The sequence below is a fragment of the Danio rerio genome, chromosome 21 (assembly GCF_052040795.2).
Source record: "Danio rerio strain M-AB ecotype USA chromosome 21, GRCz13ab, whole genome shotgun sequence".
Classification (NCBI taxonomy): domain Eukaryota; kingdom Metazoa; phylum Chordata; class Actinopteri; order Cypriniformes; family Danionidae; genus Danio; species Danio rerio.
Window position 1 is genome coordinate 13,032,390 of NC_141041.1, and position 19,266 is coordinate 13,051,655.

The following is a 19,266-nucleotide window of genomic DNA, read 5'->3' on the forward strand; positions in this document are numbered from 1 at the left end:
CTTTTAAATTCATAGTTTTAATAGAAAGCTATACAATATTATATTCGTGCATATACATGAGATTAGTCAGTACTAAAGCCAAATCTGGAGCTCGTCTTAACAAAATAACTTACGATATCGGTCCAAAAACTAGTACACCTAAACTGATATGTTAAAGAAAAATATTAAATACAAATTTTAAAAAAGAAGCAAAATCAATATTTTGCTTGAATTTGATTGTATTATGTTTCAATTTCTAAAATATGTTTGATGACTAGAATATTATTTTAATAAATATATCCGTTTAATAAATCTGTTTTGTTTAAATGCAACAAATTACATTGCCTATATTCACTGAGAAATGGATACAAATATTAGTTTTCAAAATGGGGTGTACTCAATAGTATATATGTGGAGCTAGTGTTTCTTACCTTACTGACAAACATCCGGTGAACAGTTAATGTGACTTTTTTCCATTTTATATTGTTCCTTTTACAGCATCAATGTGGTAATGTAATTACAATACAATCAGTTAAATAGACTTTGGTATTCATTTAGTTGCTCAAGCGTAAAAGGAAATGGAAAGTCGTTTACATGCATGCACCCATCAGAATCGGCAGGCTAGAGCAGAAGCTCTATTGTATATACATGGGTAAAATAAATGTTCATATTTTAAAGACATGGCTGGGAAAATGTAATTTAATGCAGTGCTTCTTATACAATCTGAGACCCACTTTATATCAGATATCACTCAGCCAGTGAAGATTTTAAAGTAAACAGACGATAAACATTTTGCAGTGGCATACAGTTCACTAGAAGAGCTTAACTCGGGTTACTGGCAAATTAAAAGTCCTTTAGCATACTTTGGCATATAGCCTATTATGCTGAGCACTGTATTTTTACATTATTAGATAAATAAAAATTGACAATAAAAAAAGATAGTTTTTTAAGGTAAGTGGTTGCAAACAATTTATATGGGCTTAATTTAAACACAGAAATTACATTTAGTAATGTTCAGCTTAATTTGTTTAAACTCAAGCCTATATACATTTTTTGCAACCACTTCGTAAATCCAATGAATAATTTTAGTTTACTGTATTATTATTATTATTATTATTATTTTTATTATTATAAAAATACACCACCTATTGGAGTGATTCACCAGACTATCTTCAGTTAAAGCCAGCAAGAAAAGAAGTTAAAGACATCTGACCATCTGCAATTTCCCCAGTGTTTTTACCCAATAAATAACATTGTCCTCCGCTCCATAAGGTCATGTTGACCCTGGAGAGGACGACCTCACCACCGCCTTGAGAGAAACTCAAGAAGAAGCGGGTTTAGGTAAAGATCACCTGCGTGTGGTGGATGGTTTCCTGCAGAGGTTGCATTATCAGGTCCGGGGGAAGGACAAAGAGGTCGTGTACTGGCTGGCTGAGCTTCGCAACCCAAACACACAGGTCATTCTCTCTGACGAACACCAGGATTACAGATGGGCCAAGCTAGAGGAAGCCTGCAAGCTGGCACAATACCAGGACTTACAGGACACACTTACAGCGGCACAGCGCTATCTAGAAACAAACAGAAAACACTAACATTTACACTAACACTGACAATACTTGCATTGGTATTGATTAATTGTTTTAGAAGGCTGAATGCATGAAAGTTTAACAGAGGAGCTGGTGTTTTGTATGAGTTTGACTGATTTTTGACATCCGTCTCTGTGTCATGAAATTCATATTATATAGTTTGCTTCCTTGTATTTGAAAATGTCAAGAGAAAGCCTTGCATCTAACCTTACAACCTTGAACTCTCGACCAACAAACTAAACAAAGCGGTTATTCATTTTAAAGAATGTTCCGGGTTCAGTGCAACGTAATCTCTAGTAACTCCATGTGAGGCTTGCCGTTAATAACCACAGAAAAGCTAAACAAAACACTTTCAGCACAATATAATGGAAGTCTATTGGCCATCGTAGACATACACCTTTTTTTCCTGTGGTAATTAACAGTATGATTTATAAAGCTTGTTTTTACCTGGAAAGACGGTAAGGCTTGAAAAATGAGACTGCTATTTTTTGTCAGATCTATACATGCATAGCAAATAATCCCATCTAATTCACTTTGTTTTTACAGTTTATCCACATACTGTAACATTATTCAGAGTTGCAGTTTAGATCTAGTTGCAAATACCTCATGAATAACACATTAGAAGCTAAATGGTACATCAGGAATAATGCTGTACACAAATTATTTTGTTGTAGTCCTTTTGTCATGTAGATTGTTTTGCTGTAATTGTAATGAAACTAGTAAATGAAATACAGCTCATCATTTATGCATGGTTTTAATTAGTATTTAAGGCTAAGCACTTTCTGAATATGAATATGAAGACGCATCAACACCACCATCTGGTCCAAAGTTGCACTCACTGTATGTTAATATATGCTTATAACCGTTAAACCAGTAGGTCTTTATATATTGTACCTTGGAAATGTAAACAATAAATAAATAAAATAAATAAATAAAGAATTAATAAATAATAATCTGCCAGTTTTGAATTTGAAATTAAAATTGATAGAAGAAACTGCTTTCATGACCACACTGTGTCAATTTGGTAACAGTGCTACTCATTGAGTATGTTTACATGGACACCAATAATTCGATTTTAATGCGATTAAGACAATACTCTGATTAAGAGTCTACCAAAACGGCGTTTTTTGATTAATTAAATTAAGGTCATAATCAAACTAAAGAGAAATATAATTAAGTCATGTGGAATATGCCGATTTTAGTCATATCATTGAAGTGCGGTACAGACATGTAAACACCTTATTCGAACTATTACTGTCATTTAGGACTTTTTGCTGCGTTTTGGATAGTCCACACGCACATACACACACAGCTGTTTGACACTCTTTGTACCTACCCAGTCAGTGCAGACCACAGACAATTGCATCGTGAATTGCATCGAGTTTTTTTCTCTTCCGTTTAGCATGTGGTGTGAACTTCCATTAAACAACTCTTCCAGCAGTTCATAGTTGCATCCAATATCTCGTTTGTCACGGAGGGCGTGCATGAAATGTTAATGAATGAAAGTGAAAGTGCTAAACTGCAGTTAAAGTCAACAAATTAAAAATGAAACACTCGAAAATATATAAAACTCCAGAGGAAATGCCGATAGCGCAGTGACGCAATAACGATAATCGAATTATGCGCAATAACATGTAAAACGGGATCATCAAAGTTAACACTCAAAAGCAACTCATGTAAACACCTTAATCTTATTATTGTCTTATTTAGATTAAAGCAAACAATTTGATTACTGATGTCCAAGTCATTGAGTCCTTTTGCATGGACACCAATAATCTGATTAAGACAATACTCTGATTAAGAGTCTAACATGTAAACAAAGATTTTTGATACATTTAATCCGATTAAGGTCATAATCAAGCTTAAGAGAAATCTAACTAAGATATGTGGAATATGCCGATTTTAGTCACATTATTGAAGTGCAGTACAGACATGACACAGACTTTGTTTACATGGACTTCAGTAATCAAATTATTTACCCTAATCTGGATGAGACAATAATATGATTAAGGTGTTTACATGAGTTACATAAATGTCAACTTAAACTGTTTAGCGCTTTCACTTTCTTTCTGAAGCATTTCATGCATCCCGCCGTGAATATGAACTGCTGGAAGAGTAGTTTTAATGGAATTTGAAGTCTTACACGATGGTAATAGTTTAAGGCAGGGATGTCAAACTCAGTTCCAAAAGGGCCGCAGCTCTGAACAGTTTAGTTCCAACCCTAATTAAACACACCTGATCAAACTAATTGAGTCCTTCAGGCTTGTTTGAATCCTACAGGTACGTGTGTTGGAACTAAACTGTCCAGGGCTGCGGACCTCCAGGAATTGAGTTTGACACCCCTGGTTTAAGGTGTTTACATGTGTACTGCACTTCAATAATGCCACTAAAATCGGCATACTCCACATGTCTTATTATGATTGTAGTTTAGTTCGATTATGACCTTAATCAGATTAATCAAAAATCGCTGTTTACATGGTAGACTCTTAATCAAAGTATTGTCTTAAACGAATTAAAATCAGATTATTGGTGTCCATGTAAACATACTCACTGACAACTTATTCAAACTATTACTGTCATGTAGGATTTTGCTGCAAAATGTTCTATACACACATCTGTTTGACAGTATTCTCTGCACCTATTATGTCAGTGAAGCACAACAGACACCTGCATCGTGAAATGCGGAGGGTTTTTTCCCCCATACGGCATGTAGTATCAAATTCTATTAAAACAACACTCTTCCAGCAGTTCAATGCATCCAATATCTCGTTCGTCATGAGGGGCATGCATGAAATGCTCCTGAACAAAAAGTGAAAATGCCAAACTGCAGTTAAAGTCAACAAACTATAAATAAAACACTCGAAATTACATGAAACTCTAGTGGAAATGTGGATATCCTGGGGGCGCAATGACGTTAATCAAATTATTCTCTAAAAGATAAAGCAGGATCATGAAGAGAACATTCAAAAAGCAACTCATGTAAACACCAATAATCATATTATTGTCTTATTCAGATTAAGGTAAATCATTTGATTACTGATGTCCATGTAAACAGTCACTGGTTAAGTGATAAACTATTAAATTGTATTACTAGTGACTGTATTTATGGCTTTTTAGTCATTTCGACAAATCATATTTCATTTTAATATTATTTTTAGTTAAAAATTAGTATCTTTTGTGTTTTTCTCGCATTTAATTTAGTGATTTTTGGTTTCATAGTCCTGCATAAAAGGTGTGTGTGTATTCAGTAATCAACATTTGAAGTGGATCTCACCCCCCAAAGTTGTCCTAAAATTACTGAACAACACCTATTGTCTTGGCACAATTTTGCAAACATCTTTTGATCCACTTCAAATGTTGACTACTGTTTTAGTAGCCGACAACCCCATCACGAACTAAAAAGCACCTCTTTATGTGTTGTCTAATGGTTTAATTGCTAAGGAGCATTAGCTCCTGTACATACACTCAAACAAAAAATGAATTGTATTGTGATCATACAAGCACAGTCTTAAAACGATCAATCCGGACGATCCCCCCCACCACCCCCAACCTCAAAGCTCCTCAAGTGAGTATTCTGAATGGTATTCCCTTTAACATCATCACAAGAAAAAGGAAATGCATTGAACTTAGAGCAAATAATGACTTCGGTTGTTTTTGATCTGACCAAGGACCACAACTCCTGCCAAACAAAAGTATATGGCGAAAAAAAATAATAATGGAACATTAAAAACACACTCGTGACACAAATAATAAAGTCCTTCAAGACAAATTCACTGTCGACTAATGTCACAACACTTGTTTTTTCGAAATGAACTTTTAGTTTTGCTGTGCACAGGGGTGTTATACACCGAGTCTCTTGCTGAATGTGAAAGATCCAGTCTGTTTTAATCAGTTCGCGTCTCTGAGCTCGTAGGCCAGAGCGATTAAATCAGGAACGATTGTTTTAGTAGTTCAACGAGTTCTTGATGCTCGGCAGAAAAACGAAAGCACCGTTTCCCTCGCGGTCCTCGCATCGACGCTCCTTTTTGGAGGGGATTTGGAGGATTGGGAATCAGGTGTCCTTGGCTGGTTTGCAGGAATAAAGATGTACCTGAGACCCCGTGTGCATAAACGTCTTCCGCCCTCATTAATGTGACCTCAGTGCCTCAATGATTGATAGAAAACACAGAAAACACACAAGCATGCTTTTGAAAGCTACGGCCCACCGTGGCAAGTCGCAAATGCAAAAGAAAAAAACCCAGGGATGAGAGGGCTCATGATGATGAGCAAAATGTCCTCAGCAGTCACTGAGCTCAAACCCCGTACTTGATAAACTCTGTGAGGAAATGGTTTGGTACAGCTGCTCGGGCACTCGTACGTGATCACTTACCAATAGTATGTGTGTTTTTAAAAGCCTAAATGCGTGATTTCCTACAGCCAGAAATCAGTTGATCGAACTTTCAGGGTTAAATCAATCCTGAATTAGAGAAACGATGGTGTGCTGGAAGTCGTTTAAATGCTGAGCACTTGAAAGCACCTTCATGTGCCATATAATCTGACACTGTGATTTAATGGCTCAGAAAAGCTCAAGTGATTTGGGGATGTATGTAGAGTTAGCTGTGGCGAAGGTGACCTGGCTGATGAGGATGGCTGACGCTTCGTTTTTATGAGAAAGAGTCTGTTCAGTCTCTCGTTTTCCCAGCTTTGAATACTTTCCTTTCTTGTGGATACATAGAAGCCCTATAACGCTTTGAAGAAACTGTCCATATGTGAACGTTCAGGAACAAACAGAAAACATTCGTTTGTTGATGGTTTTACCAGACATAAGTAGCCCATGGGTGGGTTGAAGGGTTATCTCAAAAATTTAAATTTTATCATAATTTACTCACCCTTATTTCATTTCCAATCCTGTACGGTGTCTTTGATTTAAACTACCAAACTGTATTTGGTTATAAAAGACATCACTGAAAATTTCAGGGGTTCCAGTTCTCAATTGGCCATTTAAAACATGTCACTGTTACCTTCTACTCTTGTTTTGGTATGCTCTACTTCACATCACTTTGTGTAATGCATGATGCAAGTTATCTCTCAACACATCCTATAACGTTCAATCGTTGGTTTAGTAGGTTATGAGTATGTAGTCTTTTGTGGCTGTTTGAACACATGAGCTTTTACACCACAAACATTTCAATCGAATTTGTTTTCAACTTCAGACACCCCTGGTCTACAAGCTCAGTACATTTCAGTCTTAATTTACCTCTGTTTTAGCATGATCCACTTGTGATTGGATTCACAAAAAACATGTTAATGCTAGGGGTGAATAAATCCATTGTGAGTGACTATACTTAGGATTATAGTTGTGAATACACATCTGCCAGTCTATCATATTTACACTTTGGAATGTGTTGCAGTTCATTTGTATGGTTTGTTGTTTTATGAATACTGTCAATTGAGACATACTACACTTTTTTTCGGGCTTCCATATTGAACGATAATGATATATATTTAGAGTTGTTTATGCTTCCAGATTTAATAGAGTATCCCAACAATGACTGAAGCCAGAAAAATGTGTGGGTCCATTAAATGGCTTAACGTATTGTTGACGGATAAATTTTCTATACGTCTCTAATATCAACACACTTTTAGATTCCCATTGTTGCACTGGCTCTTAGTGATTGGCGCTTCGATCATTATAGAGACAAAAAGTCCAGAGCTTATTGCTAATGACAAATTTTATCGTGATTCAATATAATATAATTTATCGGCCCAGCTCTACCTTTTTTTATTGACTTTTTTTCCCACCTACAATGTAGTGGTTATTTTGAATGGAGGGGTAATCTAGCTATAATCTATGGAGAAGCACTTTTTTTTTTTCATTAAAGACACTTCTACAGGTTTGGAACCATGTGAAGGTGAATGAATCATAACAGAATTTAATTTTAGAGGAAATTAGCCCTTACAATAGGGTTGTTATAAAGAAAATTTTGAAATGAACAATGTTCACGGGGATGTGACAAGCTCTCAATATCCAAAAGCCCTGAGGTTAAAAGGCAGGAGAAGGTGGGATGTGAACATATTCAAATGACTACTTTTATGAACCCATAGTGTACTTTACTGAGGAACGGGGAGGTTCTGTAAAGCCACACATCTGAAGTTATGAGATTTGGAGTGAACAGTGAAAAAAACTAAACGAAAGCTTTCAGCACAGAGAAAGAGCATCTGAAACATGAGGCCGTCGGGGTAAAGAATAGCGAGTGGGTGAAGGTCAATGTCACAGAAACATAGGGAAGGAGGTCAAGACTCCTCGTTGCCAGAGTCTTCTTCGTCGCCAAAGCAGTCCCCTGCCATTTCGCTGCTAATCCCTCCGGCTTCTGCCTCGTCCTCATCGTCATCATCCTCCTCTATGTCGTCATCGTACAGATCATCGTAGAGCAGGTCAGATGTACTGCCGTGGGAAGGCACTTTGGTCTGGATGCAGTACTCCGCTAGCGTTGTCGGCACTTTTACCCCATCTCGTTCGGCATCTGCCTTAGTGGACACCACCTGCTTCCTGTACACAACGTAAACATATATAGCGTCAGCAAATCTGTTCGGCTTAAACAATTAATGTTGTTTTTTTTAAATACTTGTTTGTAAAGCGCTTTCAGTTGCATGTACTGTATCTAGGAAAAGTGCATACAAATAATATGTATTTTTATTGTAACTAGGGCTAGTGCGATTAATCGAATCGTATTCACGATTTGAAGTTTAACAGGAAGAGAAGAATTCTCTCTCAGCACAGTGGAGAGTGCTTTACCTATATCGTATATAGTTTATATATCGTATTTAGTTTAGTCGTTTGGGATGCAGTGACACATAGTCAAATATTTTCCCCAACAGATCCACAACTTTTGACGCTCATGAAAGTCACCGTGCAAAACATATTAGGAGGTTTGCTGAAGGTGCAGCTGACGTGCAAGGAGGGGTTTACGTCTTTAATAAACTATGTCAGTTTGGGTTCATTGAAAAGTAAGAATGATTCATAAATCCATATGACACAGTCTCTTAAAAGTGACATCGCGTCTTCCGTTTCAGGCTCACACTACAAGCGTACCGCACCAAAGCCCATTCGAGCCGGCCAACTGAAGTGCACCCGATTCGTAGCGCTCACACTTGTCAAACAAACTGGAAACGCACCTGGGCACGGTTCGGATGGCATAGTGTAAGTGACTTTGTACAAGACTCTCTACCTCTTGCTAGTTCAACACAGAACTAGCAATAGCACTAGCTCTGAACTAGCCCCTGGTTCATGCTGGTGGAAAAGGAATATTGGGGAACCTAAATTACACACATCAGAGTAGAGTCTAATCCTGCATAATAGGACCTACAGACGCCATATGAAACATCACCACAGTATTGTAAAGCGTTACAAGGCTTGCAAATTAAAAAGGCCAATGTAATGACATTTACCTGTTGCTGTTTACAAATGCAACAAGGAAAATGGGGGAAATTTATTTCAGTAGCAGGCATGGTACAGTAGCTTGTTCTTATAACAGAGTTTCTTTAACTACCGTAGCCATGCAAAAGCCATGACAACAGCCTTTTATTGGTTGATGATCTTTATGAAAATACATTAAATAAATGAAAAAACGTCACAAAGATGTTTATGAAGTTCACAACTACTTATAACTAACAAATGCTGTTTTTTTACTACTATTTTTATTACTTTTGTTCATCATTACACTTCATGCTTTATTTTTGATCAAATAAATGCATCCTTGGTGCGGCTTATTTTAAAAACAGTTTCAATCTTGCTGACACCAAGAGAATATTTTCAACACTTTTCCCCCCTGAGAACAAGCAAATCATGTTTTCTGCTGAGGGATCTGTTTTGTTAGAAAAGAATGTCAATAAGGGAAAAGTTCAACATTTCTGCTAATGTTTACTTGCCCAAGGGAAAGAAAGACATGCTCAGAGAGCAGTGTGTCCTAAACATTGGTGGGATGGTGCAATGGAAGCGTTTGGGGCCAGAGTGTGGCTGTAGCCAATGTTTAATCTAGATCTCAGTCAATGTCAGTGGTTTAAGTCATTTTTGGCATTTTGTTGCCCAGCATGAAACAATTCTAAGCTTGATTATTTTAGCTCCTTAACAAACCACTCATTTTGACTTCTCATTCATGTCAGTAGCTCAAAAAAATTGAGACTAACCCTTATACTTAATAGAATTGGATAGAAAAAGCTGAGTATGTGTTTTCAGGGAAGTCATTTAAGAGATAAAATGGTGGTACCTTATAATCTCTGCATATTCTTTGTCCTTGCCTTTGCTGTCCCTCCACTTGCGAAACATGACTGAGGCGTCCACATTTGCAGGAGAAAAGGTGTTGGGTTCATTTAGCAGCGAGATCACGCTCAACAGGATTGTTCTACAGACAAAAAAAACAAGTTATATTGTTGTTCAATTTTGATACAGACTGGTACCATTTTTTTAATCTTTGAAGGACAAAGTTAAAAAATGGCTGCATTTATTTGACTAAAATACAGAACATAAAAAACTTGCGACGTTATTACAATTTAAAACAACTAGTTTCCTATTTTTAATACTTAATACTATTTTTAAAAAGTCATCTATTTCTGTGATGCCATGGCTTGAATTTCATCAGTCTTTATCGCCACATGATCCTTCAGAAATAGTCAGAATTATGAGCCCCTCTGTATATATTTTTTTTCCAATTGAAAGATTTTCTTCAACACATTTCTAAACAATAGTTTTAATAACGGATTTCTCTTTGCCATGATGACAGTACATTTTTTTTATAGTTTACAGTGCCATTTAAAGGCTTAACTAGATTAATTAGGCTTATCTAGGTTAATTAGGTTAACTAGGCAAGTCATTGCCTAACAGTTTGTTCTGTAGACAAAAAAAAATATTGCTTTTGGAAGCCAATAATATATATATTTTTAAATAAAAACTGCTTTTATTCTAGCCAAAATAAAACAAATAAAACTTTCTCAAGAGGAAAAAATATTATAGGAAATACTGTGGAAAAAAATTCTTGCTCTATTAAACATTTGTAGAAAAATAAATCAAAACTTACAAGGGCAAATAATTTTATTTCAACTGTATAATATTTAAGAATTTCTCATTTTTTATAAAAATGTTGAACACAGTTACCCTGCTTGATAGTATTTCATTAAACAATTAAAAAGTACAATTAAACAATTCTACAATTACTTATAACAATATCCATGACTATAACTGTAACAGCAAATAATAAAAAGGATCTAAATCAACAAACAGTAACATTCAGTTTATAATAAGTGTGCACGGCAGTTTTGTTTCTTTAAATACTCAAACTATAAAGCAGGATGTATTCCAACTGGCTGCCAATTGTTTTATTATTCATCAGCTGGCCAAAAAATAACTAAAAATAAAATTTAGAAAGTGATTCAACTGATAAGATATCTCAGACATTTTTCAGCTCTGTATTTTTGAATCGTGTTTTGAATTTTCGAATTGGATTTCCGTACCTTTGAATTATGTTTTGAATTTACAAATTGAATTTGCATAATTTTGTATCATATTTTGAATTTACAAACTGGATGTGTATTTTTAAATCGTGTTTTGAATTTTAGAATTGAATTTGCATAATTTTGTATCGTATTTTGAATTTACCAATTGGATTTGTGTATTTTTGAATCGTGTTTTGAATTTACAAACAGGATTTGCGGAGCTTTGAATAGTGTTTTGAATTTTAAAATTGAATTTGCATACTTTTGTATTGTATTTTGCATTTACGAACTGGATTTGTGTATTTTTAAATTGTGTTTTTAATTTACAAATTGGATTTGGGTAGTTTTAATTGTTTTGAATTACGAATTGGAGTTGTGTATTTTTGAATCGTGTTTTGAATTTACAAATTTGATTTTTATTTTTGTTTATCGTGTTTTAAACGTACAAATTTTGTAAATGTTAATTGTGTTGTAAATGTATCTGGCTCCATACTGAGTGTTATTATGTGTATTTTGACCCTGTTACCTGACATTCTGTGTGGGGTTCCATCTCTCTGAGGGCAGTTCTCCGCTCTGAGGGTCATCAACAGGTGGATGGAGGATAGAAATACACACATCGCCATTCTGGATTTGAGAGATGTATATTGAGCAACAATGGCAGCATTGTTTCAATACCTTGTCTAATTGTAATCCTTTAGTTCTCAAAAGTACATTAGGCAAACAAGCATATTCACCTCATATATATTCGGATGCCACATCTTGGTGAGAAACCGAAAGGTCGGAGGAGAGTAAGGGTAGTCGATAGGAAACTTTATATGGGCCTGAGGAAAGAGACAGAGTGAAAAATTATTATTAGCTTGCTTATAGATAGTAAATGAGCTGCTGTAAATCGGTCTCAAAATGGAAAGCACATTGGACTAAAAGGGTTCATATAAACAATATTTATGAATCTCAACATCTTGTAGTTCATCAGGTTTCCCATGTGGTGCCAAAATAGAGCTTGAGATGATAGTGCAGTGCTGTATTAAGGGCCAAACTCACTTTAGTACAATGCTGATGTATTATGCTTCAGTTTAATAGTGATTTTTTTTTAAGTAAATTGGCGTTATATCAAATGCAATGGTTAAGAGAGTCCAGTGTAATTCACACTTATTCAAATATACGGTGCTTAAAAGCAATCACACCAAAGTTCAGCCTAGTGCATTCACATAGCAAAATCAATAGAAAAGTAGTGCAGTGGAATGAAACATTTGTAGAGTAAATGGCGACCTTAGACAAATCTTCTCAGCATGTGAAAATCCTGCTATTAGTTCTCGCCATTGCTGTTGAGTGCTGATTATGTGTCAGACTACATGAACTGGCCTGCTTTCAAGTCGGAATCTGCTCGACCATGATAGCCTGAATGAGGATCTGAGCCTCAGTCAAAGCATTCGGTCTTAGAAAGCTACAACCTATTCTAATCCAACTTCCTCCGTTAGTGACCATTAGAAATCACTGAGAAAAACAAGATCTCTGAAGCTAGAAAAAAGTTCCTCCAGAAGAAAATGATTTGTAATATAACAAATTATACATGCTATCCGGCAAAGATACAATATCTTGCTGATGTCTGCCCTGATGGCTATGAGTTTGAATGGGCGCAACCCAAGCTGGTGTTCACAAAGATACCCTAATCTTACTCGAAACATGTTGCATCCCATAAGTATATGACCAAGACTATGCTTTTGGTTCATAGTTGTTTAGTTATATGATGATGGAAGATGGAAAGCGAATATTGAAAACATTTGAGGGGGGTGATGTGCTTTATGAAGTGTTTAATTTCCGTTCCTCTAAAGGGAACACTTAAAATGTTCCTTGTTTTTTTACTTTTTGGATCAAAACTCAATGGTGAATTAATCTATGAATGACTCTCTGATGCCAAGGTGCAATTTCAATGGAAAAGGTTTTGTTTTGCCTCAGGAAATCTCAATGTAGCCAGACTTCATTTTGTTTTGCCATCATTGATTAAAGGGTTAGTTCACCCAAAACATGTAAATCTGTAAACTAATTTTTACACAGCGAATTTAAAGGCAGCCCCAAAGCCTCTCTGTTTGCTCTATGTAAATTAATAATTAAGTAGCTTGATGTTGAACCACATTCAGGTTTGGCTTCTGTGTCACCTTTGCTGTCTTTGTAAAGATGCCTTTATTCATTACTCATATTCATTCTCATATCGTTCCTATTTACTGAGACCTTCATTCATTGTCAGAACCTAATTAAAATATTTGACATCTCAGTTCTCTCATCCTCCATAGACAGCAAGACCCAAAATGTTCATAGTCCAAAAAAAACCCTTTTTTTTTTAACTGTACGGTAATCAGGTAAATCATCAAGTACATTTTTGTGCATCATAAAAACTGTTGAAATGACTGTTCTCTCTTCAGTTGTATCAAGTCACAGTGCACGTTTACTACAGGCAATGTGATGCTGGCATGTTACGTTGCTGACCTTATTGCTAATACATCAACTGACCGCAGTGAACACTCAGCCTAATGAAAACGTAATTGAACAAAGTTGTTTTTACATTTTGTTAGGTGCACAATAGTCTTCTAGGAGCTTTGTGTGATTACAGCTGAACCGCTGAAATCACGTGGAATGATTTGGCAATATTTTTTGGTTTGTTTGAACATCTTGAGACTCTTGCTGTCTTTGGAGGATGAGGGAGCTCTCGGATTTCATCTAAAATATCTTAATTGGTATTTCGAAAAATTAATTGAGGTCTCACTAAATTAAATTGACATGTGGGTGAGTAATTAATTACAAAACTAACATTTTTGGGTAAAGGAACCGTTCTAAAAATACTCAGGTACAGTTACGATTGTGATTCCACGTGAGTCTGGTTTAGCACAGCGCGATTACAAACAGATCTTGGCTGGAAATTCTAGGCATGGTTAAGCCCTGATCACACCAAACGTAGCAAGCAGTTTGGATGCTGCTGTTGAATCCTGTGCCCCTCGTGTTTTAACTGACTGATGCACCTTGCCTTTTTGCCATTGCCATGCGTGTTAACTCTGAGTGGACAAAAATGCTACTTAAGTCAAGTCTTTTTCCATTCTCCAATCATATGAAACCAGAGGTGAAATTTATGTTGAGGTGGCCGCAGTGTTTGTATTCTCAAAACAACTAATGAGAATTTTAAAGTAGGACGTGGACTTAAAGATGGACTTGTGGTCGCTTTTTCAAGTTAACCGAAGCTTTATGGTCGCTTGGTGATTTCCAAAAATCAAATGAATTTTATTATACCATTATAATTACTATATTTAAGCCATAACCTAGTTAGTATAAAAATAGTTTATAGTTAAAGCCTTTAATTTTTTTTATTTTCCTATTGGTTTGCAACCCTTGGGGTGATAACATTATATTAAACACACAGTAACAGCGTCAGATGCAGCAGATTGATTTTATGGCACCAGGTTTACTTCTGGCACATTTACAGCACTCACATACATTAAAAAACAATTAAACAAAGAATAGACTTGGACTCATTGGTGTGTTTGCATCGCTGCAAGCAAGATTTCTATATTTATAACCACCTCAGAGGATATTGGGGGTCATGAGTCACTGGCATTGTTATTTTGGGGGTCGCAGGCTGAGAAGTTTGGGAAGCAAGCCCTGCCTTAGACAACTGTGTTGAACCTTACTAGACCAAGTATCCACATGGTGTTGCCACTCTGTTGCCTGGCTGCCAGTTTCTCCATAGCTGGCTAGACAGAAGAGCACCATTTATTTATATATTTGTTAGTCAATGAAGTAATGTCCAGATAATAAACTAAAGAAATGTCCAAGCATTGTCCATAACGCTGTTTACATTACATTCGTGTTACTAAGGTAACTACTGGCACATTTGTATTAGAAGTCCACTATCAACATCACAGTGGAAAATGAAACCATTTTGCATGTTGAATGCCCTGGATTGGCACGGAATTGAAGATTTAAACCAGGGGTGTCCAAACTTAGTCCAGAAAGGCTGGTGTCCTGCAAAGTTTAGCTCCAACTTCCTTCAACACACCTCCCTGGAAGTTTCTAGTATACCTAGTAAAAGCTTGATTAGCTGGTTCAGGTGTTTTTAATTGGGGTTGGACCTAGGACCGAGTTTGAACACCCCTGATTTCAACAAACAGAACCATTCAGCACCATAGTGGAAAAGCAGCTAAGGAGATTTCCCCCAATGTGTAAAGAGATTCGAGTGTCCAGAAAAGTGCTATATAAATGTAAGTAATTATTATTAATATTATAAAAACCTTTTTTAATATTCTCCTGAAAAGAATGTTATGTGGGTGAACAGTCCTTTAATGCTGGATTTTAAAACTAGTTTGAATCATTAAAACTGAATTACTACGGTAAACTTTTATTTTCATAAAGCACCAAGCCTGTGAGCTGTGGTATATTGTGAAACAAATATAATAATGCTGAGGACTTCTGTTTTGGTGTCACAGTAGAAGTACTGATTATTGCGGTTGATAACACACCATGGAGAATAAGTGACTGTGGGGAATACTGCTCAAACACACTGTCCTTCTGTTTTTAGCTCTCGTATTGAGATGTCATTAATATCCGTCAAGACTATAAATAGAGATCTAGAGTTTAAGGAACGCAATACCGGCTGGGATGGGGGGAAATAATGACTGCGCAAAACATGGGGTGCAATACACTTTAATGTTCAATATAATCATAAAGACACACTATTGATCTGATTCACAACATCCTGGAAGCAGACCTTAAAAAATCATTTGACTTGACGCAAGGTTTACCTTGAAGTAGCCGCCTTCATAAAGTGTGTTTGGAGGACCAAAGATAGCCACTTCCCAGTTGTAGAGGTCCGACTCCTCCACTAGAGTGATGCGGAAACCTTCCACTGGCTCCTCCTGCAGGGACTTCAGCTCCAGCATCAGAGCCTTCTGAGAGCTCGGCATCTGCTGGTGTGCCATAACAGCCCTGATCCTTCAGCCGTGCTATGGATTCAACATAACATGTAGGTTTTTTTTTTCGTACAACACCATTCTGAAGACAGGGACTTACATATTCATATGGCTCACATATTCTTCATGAAGCACTTATAATTTATGCATATGGGTATTAGCAGAGCTGTTACCACTAAAAAGCTCAAAGTTAAGTGTGTGTGTGTTTGCTTGGTTGTGTTTAAGCCCATGCCAGCTTCTATGGCCATTTTCATGCTGAGAAAGAAGTATACTGCAGACATAGATTGTATTAAGGTTTTTAAGTGTGTTTAAATGTATATTTGTATGTACATATTTAGATGTGGAGAAAATTAAGTGACAAAATTCTCAGTTTCTATGAATTGACATTTATAAATTAAATTTTATGACTAAAACGTGATTTATTCTGTAAACTATTGATGACTCTTTTTTTTTTTTTTTTTTTGCATAAAATAGCCAAAATGCACTAAATTTTCTGTCATGTTTATTCATTTTAAACACCAAACATTGTAACTACTAATCAATTTTTGGTGGAACGATCCTGATTTTTTTTTTCATCATACAGTACATTAAATATCTGATATTCTGATCAATTGCACTTTTCAGTTCTCTAAAATGAGTGTTTTTATTTAAAATCTGAAATGTTACCAGGCTTTTATAGATTAAAACGAATTACATAAAACCAGAAAAAAAAAATTATATATCCACTTAAAAATAAAGTAACGTGTTCGTATTTTGATGTTGAGAATAAATTGCATAATGAATGAAAAAATTGTAACACTTATATGTTGTTGTATTTCTTCACATCAACTAACATATTAGTGCATAAACTAATGCTAACAAGAATAAATTTAGATTTTAATAATGTATTAGTAAATGTTGAACTTAACCTATTAATAAATGCTGTACTTAAATTACATTTACTATAAGATCCTTACTTGTGATCATTATAAGTGTAACAAGAACAACAATAATAAAACCAAACCATTTAAAGGAAGCATTTAACTAATTAACTAATTTATATGGCTAAAATTAGCTTTATTCTGTAAATTATTGAGAATTTTTTTAACTAATTGTTTTGACTAAAACTTTTTTATTCTGTAAACTATTTATGACATTTCTATATTGTTTTTGCATAAAATAGCAAAAATGCACCAAATGTTCAGTCGTTTATTCATTTTTAAACACCAACATTGTAAATAATAATCAATATTTGGTGGAATGCTCCTGATTTTTTTTTATCATAAACTAAATATGTGATATTCTGATCAATTGCACTTTTCAATGCTCTAAAATGACAATGTTTGTATTTGAAATCTGAAAGAAATAAGTGATCAGGCTTTTATAGAATAAAGCAAATTCCATAAAAGCCAGAAACTATTATACATTCACTTTAAGTAATTAACATTTTCATATTTTGCTGCTGAGAAATAAAGGTAAATGAAAAATGGTTACATTTTACTATGATGTATTGTATCAGTTCGTGTTAACGAACAGTGCATTAACTAATGATTATTAATAAATGCTCTACAAGTGAAATACATTAACTATTAGAACATTATTGGAACCAGAAAAATGCACTACATTACTACTAAAAACCACTGAAAACATTTGAATAAATGAACACAGAACTATACACTATTAATTACCTGAGCTGCTCCTCGGGAAATGTGACGTCTGAGTGCCTTTAAACTTCCAGCTTCATGTAAATATTAATACGTTGCTAATATTTATCTATTCCTTGGGCCCCAGGGGGGACTGCTAGCCTTTTTTTGCCCGTTATTTATCGAATCCTGTTGCTTTTTCTGTCAGGCGTAAAGTTATCCGGCATTCAAATTGAATTAAAAACAAACAAAATATATTACCTTTATAAGCAGCGACAACTCGTTCGTTCTGTTTGCTGCTAGCCGCAATGGAGGGGGAAGACGATGTGTTGGGAGTTGTCCTCGTACACTGCCCTAACGCCCCCCAAAAAAGCTCTACCGCATGTAAATAAATGTCCAATTTAGCTTTAGAGGACGCAGAAGGTGTTTGTCAAACCGTGCGGGTCGCTGTCATCACTTCGTGTCTTTGCGCGTCTTCAACCGCACAGCTGATCGGCTGCTTGTTTACATTTGTTCTGCTGCGAGGCTTCAACGCACATTCAAAACCCTCCCGTTTGCGCAGAGAATTAAAACTGCCCAATTTTGCTTTGACCGTCCTGACCGACTCGACAGCGACTAAACGACAGGGTATGAGTGTTATGAAAGTGGTGTATGGAGATTAATGGGAGCGCAGGAGAAATACATGAACGCAATCGACAGGTGATGATGTCTCTCGCCGTTTCTCAATCGCCTCTATTGATGCTTCCGGTTATCACGGAGCGTGCCTGTACACGTCTCTGCGCGTGTGCGTCATGACGTAAGACGCGCAACTGTAAATAAGTTCGAAAAATATTTGTTGTGAATCTGCTTCCTTTTCCAGTTCCCCCAAAGAATATGCCATTGTTTTGGTGTAATACTTGATTGTGTTATACATTTAGTCAAATCTGACCCTATAGGTTATTTTTATATTCTAAACCTTTTTGTTGACCAAACTCTTCTCAGTTTTATGTCAAATAAAGATATCAGCTTTGGTATTAATAGTTATCAGATCTCTTTACCTGTTTGCATAGGTCTTTGGAATAATATATTTGGTGACATAAATTAGGAACAGTTTTTAGTAAAAAAAATTCAGTCATTTTCTTTTCAGCTTAGTCATTTTATTAATCAGAGGTTGCAACCGTTTGTACTTTGGCGAATACAGGGAGAACATGCAAACTCCACACAGAAATGCCAACTGACCTGTCTTTGTCCTAATGGTCCTCGTCAGCTTCTTGGTCTTGGTCGTCATCTTCTTGGTTGTAGTCTGCTCATGGACTTCTTCTTTGATTCCATCTTGGACTTGGTCTTAGTAGACTTCTTTGTCTTCTTGTTTGTCCTGGAAGTCATCTTGGTCTTAGATTTCATCTTCATCTTAGTTTTTGGTCGTCATCGTCTTTGTCTATATCTTCTTGATCATCACCATTTTGGTCTTCATGGTCTTCTTTGTCTTTATCTTGGTCTTTGTTTTGATCTTTATCTTGGTCTTGTTCTTTGACACCATCCTGGTCTTTCTCTTGGTCTTCTTCTTCATCTGTCAGAGTCTGGGATAGAACCCGGGTCTCTGGTGTGAAAGGTGAGTCACTAACCACTAAGCTACTGGAAGGTGATGAACCCAAACGATGAAAGGCAACTTGGTTC

The 19,266-nt window shown here is 35.9% G+C and overlaps 2 protein-coding genes across 7 annotated transcripts in view; one reads left to right on the forward strand and one right to left on the reverse strand.

Annotated features, from left to right (window-relative positions):
- nudt2 (nudix (nucleoside diphosphate linked moiety X)-type motif 2) overlaps positions 1-2,303 on the forward strand; it is a 56,249-nt gene extending 53,946 nt beyond the window's left edge. For 3 of the 4 annotated variants that reach the window (XM_087299500.1, XM_087299499.1, XM_087299501.1), the window contains one exon: positions 1,252-2,302. In XM_087299500.1, coding sequence (XP_087155626.1) covers positions 1,252-1,571 — 320 coding nt within the window. In that variant the 3' untranslated portion in view covers positions 1,572-2,302. Of the gene's footprint in view, positions 1-1,251 lie in introns of all 4 variants that reach the window. The other variant, NM_001002323.1, reaches the window with a different exon arrangement.
- A 2,671-nt stretch (positions 2,304-4,974) lies between these two features.
- Positions 4,975-18,353, reverse strand: ube2r2 (ubiquitin-conjugating enzyme E2R 2). Of its 3 annotated transcripts, XM_087299569.1 has the most exons (7): positions 17,872-18,353; positions 17,656-17,811; positions 15,821-16,021; positions 11,768-11,854; positions 11,560-11,657; positions 9,812-9,946; positions 4,975-8,094 (listed from the first exon to the last, which is right to left on the reverse strand). In XM_087299569.1, exons 3-7 carry the CDS (start codon positions 15,995-15,997, stop codon positions 7,839-7,841), a joined length of 753 nt encoding a protein of 250 aa, XP_087155695.1. In that variant the 5' UTR covers positions 15,998-16,021; positions 17,656-17,811; positions 17,872-18,353; the 3' UTR covers positions 4,975-7,838. The 3 variants fall into 3 exon arrangements, with proteins under 3 accessions (XP_087155695.1, XP_087155696.1, NP_001002600.1); XM_087299570.1 differs by having other exon boundaries at positions 11,768-14,838; positions 14,912-16,021; positions 17,656-18,353; NM_001002600.1 differs by lacking the exon at positions 17,656-17,811 and having other exon boundaries at positions 7,452-8,094; positions 17,872-18,038.
- Between the last annotated feature and the right edge of the window lie 913 nt (positions 18,354-19,266).

Coding starts and splice junctions, on each gene's coding strand:
- ube2r2 (XM_087299569.1), bottom strand. CDS start 15,997: ATGGCACACCAGCAGATGCCGAGCTCTCAGAAGGCTCTGATGCTGGAG. Junction 11,855..15,820: donor ATGAAGGCGGCTACTTCAAG/GTAAACCTTGCG, acceptor CTCTTTCCTCAG/GCCCATATAAAGTTTCCTAT. Junction 9,947..11,559: donor AACCCCACACAGAATGTCAG/GTAACAGGGTCA, acceptor TTTTGTCTGTAG/AACAATCCTGTTGAGCGTGA.